Source organism: Callithrix jacchus, chromosome 22 (assembly GCF_049354715.1).
Source record: "Callithrix jacchus isolate 240 chromosome 22, calJac240_pri, whole genome shotgun sequence".
NCBI lineage: Eukaryota > Metazoa > Chordata > Mammalia > Primates > Cebidae > Callithrix > Callithrix jacchus.
The window spans coordinates 39,135,591-39,146,021 of record NC_133523.1 but is presented as its reverse complement, the minus strand read 5'-3'; the positions used below and the strand labels follow the sequence as shown (position 1 = coordinate 39,146,021).

The 10,431-nt window shown below is 55.1% G+C and overlaps 2 protein-coding genes across 8 annotated transcripts; both read right to left on the bottom strand.

Moving 5' to 3' along the window:
• On the bottom strand, positions 1 to 3,587 carry APOC2 (apolipoprotein C2). Of its 5 annotated transcripts, none has more exons than XM_078360116.1 (5): positions 3,560 to 3,587; positions 2,012 to 2,149; positions 1,056 to 1,123; positions 739 to 898; positions 1 to 237 (listed from the first exon to the last, which is right to left on the bottom strand). In XM_078360116.1, exons 3-5 carry the CDS (start codon positions 1,108 to 1,110, stop codon positions 147 to 149), a joined length of 306 nt encoding a protein of 101 aa, XP_078216242.1. In that variant the 5' UTR covers positions 1,111 to 1,123; positions 2,012 to 2,149; positions 3,560 to 3,587; the 3' UTR covers positions 1 to 146. The 5 variants fall into 5 exon arrangements, with proteins under 5 accessions (XP_078216242.1, XP_078216241.1, XP_054106040.1 ...); XM_078360115.1 differs by having other exon boundaries at positions 1,056 to 1,289; positions 2,074 to 2,149; XM_054250065.2 differs by having other exon boundaries at positions 2,074 to 2,149.
• A 688-nt stretch (positions 3,588 to 4,275) lies between these two features.
• On the bottom strand, positions 4,276 to 8,485 carry APOC4 (apolipoprotein C4). Of its 3 annotated transcripts, none has more exons than XM_035285091.3 (3): positions 8,371 to 8,485; positions 5,571 to 5,712; positions 4,276 to 4,458 (listed from the first exon to the last, which is right to left on the bottom strand). In XM_035285091.3, exons 1-3 carry the CDS (start codon positions 8,444 to 8,446, stop codon positions 4,299 to 4,301), a joined length of 378 nt encoding a protein of 125 aa, XP_035140982.1. In that variant the 5' UTR covers positions 8,447 to 8,485; the 3' UTR covers positions 4,276 to 4,298. The 3 variants fall into 3 exon arrangements, with proteins under 3 accessions (XP_035140982.1, XP_035140983.1, XP_078216239.1); XM_035285092.3 differs by lacking the exon at positions 8,371 to 8,485 and adding an exon at positions 6,149 to 6,308; XM_078360113.1 differs by lacking the exon at positions 8,371 to 8,485 and having other exon boundaries at positions 5,571 to 5,909.
• Positions 8,486 to 10,431: the final 1,946 nt, after the last annotated feature.

Genomic DNA, 10,431 nt, shown 5'->3' with positions numbered 1-10,431 from the left:
GAACTTGAATTGTTTTTTATTGAGAAGAATTCAGGCTAGAGGCGGGAGCGTGACGCAAGAGCTGCTGGGAATGGGGCCTCGGTCTGAACCTGGGGGTCCAGGGGAGCGGGGACTCTCCCCTCACCCACAGACTGGGAATATAGCCGTCACTCCTCTCCCTTCAGCATAGAAAGAAGCTGGTCAGTGAGAATGCCTGCATAAGTGCTCACAGCTGCTGTGCTTTTGCTGTACATGTCCCTGGGGAGAAAGGACAGAGGGTTAGAGGAAGGAGGGGCGGGGGACCTGGACTCCTGGGTGTGAGGGAGGAGGAGGGGCTGGGGGCCTGGACTCCTGGGTGTGAGGGAGGAGGAGGGGCTGGGGCCCTGGACTCCAGAGTCTGAGGGAGGAGGAGGGGCTGGGGCCTGGAATCCTGGGTGTGAGGGAGGAGGGGTGGGGGCCCTGGGTCTGAGGAAGGAGGGACTGAGGCCTGGATTTCTGGGTGTGAGGGAGGATGGGCAAGGGGCCCTGGGTCTGAAGGAGGAGGGCCTGAGGCCTGGCTCTCTGGGTTTGAGGGAAGAGGGGCAGGGGCCTGGGTCTAAGGGAGGAGGGGCTGAGGCCTGGACCCCTGGGTCTGAGGGAGGAGGCGCTGGGGCCCGGACCCCTGGGTCTGAGGGAGGAGGCGCTGGGGCGGGGACCCCTGGCTCCTGGGTGCAGTAGGTGGTGTGTGCCAGACTGCAGCTCCCCAGGCGCAGGGACTACCTGAGTTTCTCGTCTACAGTGTGCAGGTATGTCTTCTGGTACAGGCTGGAGGCAGCTGCCTTTGCTGAGTCCCAGTAACTGGAGAGTGATTCCTGCATCTGGGTAAGCAAGGCCGGGCTGGCCGACTCTTCCTGCTGGGGCAGATAGGCCCCCTGGACCTCTGCGGGGGGAGAGTGTGTCAGGGGAGTGTGTGGGCTGCAGCAGAGGAAAAGGAGGTAGGAAGGAGAGGAGAGGGCAGAGGCGGGGGTAGGAAGCGCCTGGGTTGGGAAGACCTGGAATTCATTCCCGAACCTCCCTCTGCTGAAGCCCACACTCACCGAATCCCAGTACCAGGAGGACGAGAAACAGAGCCAGGAGGAATCGAGTGCCCATGGTGTCAGGAGACCTGCCACATGGGGGGGGCGTCATACGGCAGGCCAACTGGAGGCAGCCTGGCGGGGGCACTGAATCCTGCTCCTCGTTCGCTCCATGTCCGGGCAGCTTCCTCACGCCTGGACTTGGACTCGGCCCCCTTCTTGGGCCTCACTTTCCAACATTCCGTGATTCTACTCCTGATGTTAACATTGCAATTTTTTTTTTTTTTTTGAGACTGAATCTTGCTCTGTTGCTCAGGCTGGAGTGCAGTGGTGTGATCTTGGCTCACTGCAACCTCCACCTCCCAGGTTCAAGCAATTCTCCCGCCTCAGGCTCCCACGTAGCCGGGATTACAGGTGTGAGCCACTGCACTAGCCTGTTTTGATTTTTGTTTTGAGACAGGGTCTCACTCTGTGGCCCATACTTAAGTGCATTGGTACAATCACAGCTCAATGCAGCCTCGACCTCCTAGACTCAGATGATCCAAGTGGCATCGGCATGTGCCACCACGCCCAGCTAACTTTTATTCTTTTGTAGAGATGGGATATTTTCTTCGTTGCCCAGGCTGGGCTGGAAGTCCTGGGCTCAGGCAATCCTCCCATCTCGGCCTCCCCAAAGTGCTGAGAGTATAGGCGTGAGCCACCGAGGCCAGCCTGGAAGGCTTTCTTGAGCACCTAAACGGTTCTGGGCCCAGGGGGGAACCCAGCAAAGGCCCTGCCTGTTGGTAAGGCTGAGTCAGTGCAGCGAGGTGCTCTGCACACGCCGTTGAGGACTCACAGTGTTGCACTGAACTGAGCACAGAAAGTCAACACCAGAACAAAAGGATGCCAAATTGCAGGGTTTATTGCCGGCGACCATGGAGGACTCACGTCTCTCCAACACATGGCAGAGAAAGAAGAGTGACAAGACCTTTTTATACCCGCAAAACCACCTTGGGAGTCGGGGTGAGGAGTGGAGATGGGAATGAAAGCTGTCAATCACCTCCTAGGCTGAGAAGAGGGTGAGGGGGCTCCAGACATTCCAAGGGCCAGGGGACTTTTGTCATTCCGATTGCCACCTAAGTGGTTTACAGGGGTCAAGGTAAACATTAGTTTATACATTATTTGGGCAGGTGTGAGGCCACAGATTTTCCATCCTTGGCGCCAGGATGGGATTATCTGGGGGTGCTTACTTTGGTAAACAAAGGCCAGCAATTCTGGCAGTTACAGATAAGAGAAAGTCTGCAGCTTGTCCTCTCTTTGCATTTTGCAAGGTAATCTTAGTAGTTTACAGAAGCCATGGCTAGCAGTCATTGTGAGAATGGAAACAGTTTTCCCATTTTAAAATGGCATTGTACTGGTTCTAATTCTAGGCCAGCTATATCACAACAGTAGATCAGACAGGTTTCCTTTGGGCTCTGCCCTGTGTCAGACCTCATCTCCCTGGACCTGCTCATTGAGTCCTCACCTACCCACTCTTGGCGATGACAAACACCCGCACGGCACAATATCGTCATCCACACAGAGGAGATGAGGAAGCTACAGCAGAAAGACGTTGAGACCTGAGCCCCAGAGAATAAGCAAAAGGTCTACAGTTTTTTTTCCAGCCTGTCACCCAGGCTGGAGTGCAGTGGTGCGATTTTGGCTCACTGCAACCTCTGTTTTCCGGTTTCAAGCAATTCTCCTGCTTCAGCCTCCTGCGTAGCTGGGATTACAAGCATGCTCCACCATGCCTGGCTAATGTTTGTATTTTTAGTAGGGACAGGGTTTCTTCACGTTGGCTGGCTGATCTCAAACTCCTGACCTCAAGTGATCCGTCCACCTTGGCGTCCCAAAGTGTTTGGATTACAGGCATGAGCCACCGTACCCGGTCTACAACTCTTTTTTTAGTTTTTGAAAAAAAAATTTTTTTTTGAGATAGTCTTGCTCTGTCACCCAGGCTGGAGTGCAGTGGTGTGATCTGGGCTCAATGCAACCTCCACCTCCTGCGTTCAAGCAATTATTCTGCCTCAGCCTCCCGAGTAGCTGGGATTACAGATGTGAGCCACTGAATCTGACCCTTTTTCTCTTTTAGAAACTGGGCTTCTCCATCACCCAGGCTGGAACACGGTGGCGAGACCATAGCTCACTGCAGCTTCAAACTTCTGGGCTCAAGGGATCTTCTCCACCTCAGCTACCCCGACTCCAGGCACAAACTCAAATAGGCTACGATTCTAAATTCTGTGATTTGCAGGGTGTGCTGGTGCACCGTAGTCCCAGCTAATGGGGAGGCTGAGGCAGGAGGATTGCTTGAGCCCTGGAGTTTGAGTCTAGCCTAGGCAACATAGCAAGACTCCCTCACTGTCTCTCTGACACACACACACACACACAAATCATGATTCCAACACAGGCTTCTGACATTGTGCCTCTTACAATTCCTGCTTTATCGATCTTTACCCCCTCCCTGCTGATGCCCTCCCTGCCCCCCACACCCCGGGTCCTTCTCTTACCAGATTCTGGCAGGCTGTCCTCACCGGCTCTGAACGGGCACAGAGAGGCTTTATAGCTGTTGAGACCCACCTCCGCTCCACAGCCACCACCCCCATCCGTGGTCTAGGCCAAAGTCCTGGCCAACAGAACCACCACCGAGGGGGTGGATAGGGGCAAAAAGGGCAATGACGTCTGCCAAGATCAAGCCACAGGGAACCTTCACGCTAAGAATTCGCCCCTGACAGAGGCTGGGCTGGTGGCTGTGGAGGGGTTGGAGGTGCTGGGTGCCCATCGGGAATGGAGTCAGATCTTGTGGGAAACGAAGGCAAAGCTCTCAGTGAGAGCCATGGTGGAAATCTGCTAACCCTGCCCTCACTCTCCTGAAACTGACTCGCCTCCAAGTTCCCCACCCTCCGCAAGCCCGCAATGGGGTGTTATCCGTTGACACCCTTGCCTACCCCCCAAATCTCCCTCCCACGTCAGGTGTCACCTCTTCTACTCGTTAATTCCTTGGAGGGCGTGGGGTGGGGTTATTCCTAGCCACTCTGGGGAAGGAGCCAGACAGGGGCACAGGTAAGACTGTGTTTATTGGAGAAGTATGAACTTAATTTTTTCTTTTGTCCCCCCAAGAGATCTTGCTGTGTTGCCCAGGCTGGTCTAGAGCTCCTGGGCTCAAGCCATCCTCCTGCCTAAGCCTCCTGAGTAGCTGGACTACAGGTACACACCACAACCACGCTGGGTTTTATGGACATTTTAATCCTAGTTCTCGTCCGCACAGAGAAGCCTGGGGCACAGGCTGTAGGTCTTGTTCAAGAGGCTGTCTTTGGATTCCAGGAGCCAGGTCTTGGTGCGAGGACCCAGGTCCCTCAAGTGGTCTTCATAGTAGGTTTGCATGAAGCCCCGGAGGCCGCTGAGGCTCCTGTGGCAGAGAGGACTTCACAGTGCAGACCCCAGCGATCCGCAGCTGTTCTGTGCCCCGTTGATCACATTCTCTCTCTGATCCAGGAATTCCTGCTCTCACATCTAACCCAACCTTCCACTCCTCCCGGACCCAGAGGTCACAGCCCCACTCCTACCCTTTCCTCCTCCCTCAGACCCAGGGATTTAGACCCCAGCCCCTCCTCCCTCAGACCCAGGAGTCCAGGCCCCCAGCCCCTCCTCTCTCAGACCCAGAGGTACAGGCCCACTCCTACCCTTTCCTCCTCCCTCAGACCCAGGGATTTAGACCCTAGCCCCTCCTCCCTCAGACCCAGGAGTCCAGGCCCCCAGCCCCTCCTCTCTCAGACCCAGAGGTACAGGCCCCCAGTCCCTCCTCCCTCAGACTTGGGGATCCAGGCCCCCAGCCCCTCCTCTCTCAGACCCAGAGGTACAGGCCCCCAGTCCCTCCTCCCTCAGACCCAGAGGTACAGGCCCCCAGCCCCTCCTCCCTCAGACCCAGGAGTCCAGGCCCCCAGTCCCTCCTCCCTCAGACCCAGAGGTACAGGCCCCCAGCCCCTCCTCCCTCAGACTTGGGGATCCAGGCCCCCAGCCCCTCCTCCCTCAGACCCAGAGGTACAGGCCCCCAGCCCCCTCCTCCCTCAGACCTGGGGATCCAGGCCCCCAGTCCCTCCTCCCTCAGACCCAGAGGTACAGGCCCCCAGCCCCCTTGTCCCTCAGACCCAGGTGTCCAGGCCCCCAGCCCCTCCTCCCTCAGACCCAGGAGTCCAGGCCCCCAGCCCCTCCTCCCTCAGACCCAGGAATCCAGGCCCCCAGCCCCCTCCTCCCTCAGACCCAGGAGTCCAGGCCCCCAGCCCCCTCGTCCCTCAGACCTGGGGATCCAGGCCCCCAACCCCTCCTCCCTCAGACCCAGAGATACAGGCCCCCAGCCCCCTCATCCCTCAGACCCAGAGGTACGGGTCCCCAGCCCCTCCTCCCTCAGACCCAGAGATACAGGCCCCCAACCCCTCCTCCCTCAGACCCAGAGGTACGGGCCCCAGCCCCCACCTGAGACCCAGTCGTCCCCTCCCGCAGCCCAGCCCAGCACACACTCACCAGAGCCACTGCCACCTGTCTCTGGTCCTGGTCACCGCTGGCTCCAGGAGCTCCTTCATCCTGCTCTGCACCAGGTTCCAGTGAGTCGTCTTTTGCTCTGGTGAGGGGCTTGGGGTGCCTTCATCAGCTTCTGACTGGCATGCTAGGTTGGAACCAGAAGGCAACTGGGGTGGGCTGGGACCCTGGAATCCCCCCCTCCTCCCTTTCCCTCCATGCTCATCCATTACTCTTGGTGGCACAGGGGCAGCCCCCTGCCAGTCCTCTTGCCTCCTGCCTTTACCCTTATATGTCCCCTAACCTCCTATTCCTCTTTAACTATCAGCCATCTCTCTCTCTCTCTCTTTTTTTTTTTGACACGGAGTCTCTGGCTCTGTTGTCCAGGGTCAAGGGCAGTTCTCGGCTCACTGCAACCTCCACCTCCCAGATTCAGGCAATTTTCCTGCTTCAGCCTCCTGAGTAGCTGGGATTACAGGTACCTGCCATCATGCCCGGCTAATTTTTATATTTTTAGTAGAGATAGGGTTTCAATATGTTAGCCAAGCTGGTCTTGAACTCCTGATCTCAAGTGATCTGCCCACCTTGGCCTCCCAAAGCGCTGGGATTACAGGCGTGAGCCACTGCGCCCAGCCGGGCCATCTCTTTGCCGTGTGTCAGCAGCCCCTCTTGTCACTGTCTGCCTGCGGTTTCCCTCTAATCCCCTCTCTAACTGCCATCCTCTGATGCATCCCTTCACCACCTGATCTTGCTGCCCAGGAACACCTCCTTCCCCCTTAGTTCTGCTGTGACCCCCACCCTGTCTGAGCTACCTCTATGGACAGTGGAGGGAGAGCAGGAGGTGACTTTCTGCGCCCAGGGGTGGACACTGGCTTAGCCTTGCTGTCAGTTCCTCTTTTCAGGCCAGACCTTCTACCCATGCATGTGGACAAAGCCTCGCCTACAGAGATCAGCCGTCACGCGGAGGCCACTGTGACCGGCTATGTGCCTCGGCCAGTGACTCAACCTCTCTCTCCACGACTCAGTTTCTTCTTCTGTAGAATGGGATAATACCTACCTCAGGGTTATTGTGAGATTTGAGAGTTAATACATACGATGCACATAGAATCGTGCCTTGTACATTGTAGACGCTACATACATATTAAAAATTTAAATGCCAGCTGGGTGTGGTGGCTCATGCCTGTAACCCCAGTACTTTGGGAGACCAAGGCGAGTGGATCACCTGAGGTCAGGAGTTCAAGACCAGCCTGGGCAACATGGCAAAACCTGTCTCTACCAAAAATATAAAAAATTAGCCAGGTGTGGTGGCATGCGCCTGTAGTCCTAGGTACTCTGAAGGCTGAGGCAGGAGAATTGCTTGAACCCAGAAGGTCGATGGTGCAGTGAGCCAAGATCGCACCACTGCCCTCCAGCCTGGGAAACAGAGTGAGACTCTGGCTCCAAAAAAAGAAAAAGCCGGGCCGGGCGAGGTGGCTCAAGCCTGTAATCCCAGCACTTTGGGAGGCCGAGGAGGGTGGATCACGAGGTCAAGAGATCGAGACCATCCTGGTCAACAAGGTGAAACCCCGTCTCTACTAAAAATACAAAAAAAAATTAGCTGGGCATGGTGGTGCGTGCCTGTAATCCCAGCTCAGGAGGCTGAGGCAGGAGAACTGCCTGAACCCAGGAGGCGGAGGTTGCGGTGAGCCGAGATCGCGCCATTGCACCCCAGCCTGGGTAACCAGAGCAAGACTCTGTCTCAAAAAAAAAAAAGAAAAAGCCAGTGCAGTGGCTCATACCTGGAATCCCAACACTTTGGGAGGCCAAGGCAGATGGATCACCTGAGGTCGGGAGTTCGAGACCAGTCTGACCAACCATGGAGAAACCCAGTCTCTACTAAAAATACAAAATTAGCCTGGCCTGGTGGCGCATGCCTGTAATCCCAGCTACTCGGGAGGCTGAGGCAGGAGAGTTGCCTGAACCCAGGAGGCGGAGGTTGCGGTGAGCCGAGATCGCACCATTGCACTCCAGCCTGGGTAACAAGAGCGAAACTCCGTGTCAAAAAAAAAAAAGAGTAAAACTCTGTCTCAAAAAAAAATGCATATGCAAAACGCAGATGTATACACCAGCATGTACTCACAGATCCCTCACATGCATCCACACGCTCAATATTTTGCACACACATACCCCACAGAGAGGTTCACACAAACATATGCATGCACAATCACAGACATGAACCTTTTTTTTTTGAGATGGAGTCCTGCTCTGTTGCCCAGGCTGGAATGCAGTGGCATGGTCTCAGCTCACTGCAACCTCCACCTCCCAGGTTCAGACAATTCTCCTGCCTCAGCATCCCCAGAAGCTGGAATTACAGGTGCCTGCCACCATGCCCGGCTAAGTTTTGTATTTTTAGTAGAGATAGGGTTTCACCAGGTTGGTTAGGCTGGTCTCAAACTCTTGACCTTGTGATTCATCCACCTCTGCCTCCCAAAGTGCTGGGATTACAGGTGTGAGCCACTGCGCCCGGCCAGGGATGCACTTTTACCATGACTGCATACTCCCACTTGCATGCACACACACACACACACACACACACACACACACACAAACACATGCACATACACACACATGCAGATGATCTGTGTGTACCAATGTTACATTCACACTTCATGCTCAGCCACTGACACACTCCCCGACATACGAATGCTATGAAATACATACACGCTGGGCACTCATGTCTCACATAGCTGCAAAGCCACAGGACACACAGCCACACTCATACCCACCAGGATGTGGGCCCCACATCCCTCCACCCTCTTCTTCTCACCCCCAATGCAGGCCAGGACCAGCACGCAGAGGCACAGCAAGGGCAGGGCCTGGAGCCTGTGTCTGAGGAGGGACATTTCTAGGGGTTCTGTCCCTCTGTCCCTCTGCTCAGCTCTGTGGGCCCGGGGAGGGGAGGCTGCCTGGAGCAGGGCCCTCCCCTGGCCACCTCCCCACGCCCCTTGGCAGGGACTTTAGAGAGCGGGCCCAGGTGACAATGGCAATCAGAGGTCATGCTTCTGTGGGCCTCCCTCCTGTCCACACCACATCATGCTCTGAGAGAAGACAGACAGCTCTTGAGCCTCCTGCGCTGAGGCAAGTTCAAAGCCACCTCCATGACAGCCTCATTTGCTGGACTCAGTTTCCTCCTTCATAAAATGGGAGGCACAGTCCATATTTCAGGACATCAATTGAATAGCATAAATAGAAAGGCCAGGTGCCACAGCTCACACCTGTAATCCCAGTACTTTGGGAGGCTGAGGAGGGCGGATCATATTAAGCCAGGAGTTTGAGACCAACCTGGCCAGCATGGTGAAACCTCCTCTCTACTGAAAATATAAAAATTAGCCAGGCATAGTGATGTGCGCCTGTAGTCCCAGCTACTTGGGAGGCTGAGGCAGGAGAATCCCCTGAACCTGGGAAGTGGAAGTTGCAGTAAGCCAAGATCTCTCCACTGCACTTCAGCCTGGACAACAGGGCAAGACTCTGTCTCAAAAAGCAAACAAAGGCCAGGCTTGGTGGCTCACACTTGTAATCCCAGCACTTTGGGAGGCCAAGGCGGGTGGATCACCTGAGATCAGGAGTTCAAGACCAGCCTGGCCAACATGGTGACACCTCGTCTCTACAAAAATACAAACATTAGCCAGGCATGATGGCGGGTGCCTGTAATCCCAGCTACTCGGGAGGCTGAGGCAGGAGAATCGCTCGAACCCTGGAGTCGAAGGCTGCGTGACCACAGTTGTGTCACTGCACTCCAGCCTGGGCGAAAGAGCAAGACTCCAAGACTGTCTCAAAAAAGAAAAAAAACGTGAAAAAAAAAAAAACAAAGAAAGCTCTTACCGTGGAGCCTGGCAATATAGGTGCTCAAAGATCATTGCCGTTAGTATTATCTTGTGTCTAATTTCTCCTAGCTCCTGGGCTGCAGGGCCAGCACGTGGTAGGGCCTCGAAACACAGTCTCATATCTCCAGCCTCTGTTTCCTCCAGGGTGGGCTGGGGCCCAGTCACCTCCAAACAGCCCTGGACTTCTCAATTCCAGCTCTTTCTCCTCTGGGTGATTCTGGCTTCAGACGGGCCTGGGCTTCAAATCCCCAACTCCTTCACCCTGTGAACTGGGCAAATACGTTCTCTTTTCTGGGGCTCGTATTTTTCAACTGTAACACGAGTTGATAGGAAGCACCTGCCTCCCAGCATCCGTGTGCAGGAGGGTTGAGGCTGCTGCAGAAAACTGCAGGTGCACATAGTAGGAGGTCATCAACATCAGCCCCAGGGCCAGGGAGGTGGCTCCCACCTGTAATCCCAGCACTTTGGGAGGCTGAGACAGGCAGACCGCTTGAGCCCAGGAGTTTGAGACCAGCCTGAGCAACAAGCTGAAAGAAACCTCATCTCTTTTTTTTATTATTTATTTTTTATTGTTTATTAAAAAAATTTTTTTTTGTTTTTTGAGTTTCGCTGTTGTTACCCAGACTGGAGTGCAATGGCACAATCTCCGCTCACCGCAACCTCCGCCTCCTGGGTTCAAGCAATTCTCCTGCCTCAGCCTCCTGAGTAGCTGGAACTACAGGCACGCGCCACCATGCCCAGCTAATTTTTGTATTTTTAGTAGAGAGGGTGTTTCACCATGTTGACCAGGATGGTCTCGATCTCTTGACCTCGTGATCCACCCGCCTCAGCCTCCCAAAGTGCTGGGATTATAGGCGTGAGTCACTGCGCCTGGCCTAAAAAAAATTTTTTTTATATGCTGCCACCTCCAGCCCTTCACATCAGCCTATGGCAGGAGGGAGTGGCTGAGACCCCATCTTTACAAAAAATACAAAAATTGGCTGGGCACGGTGGCTCATGCCTGT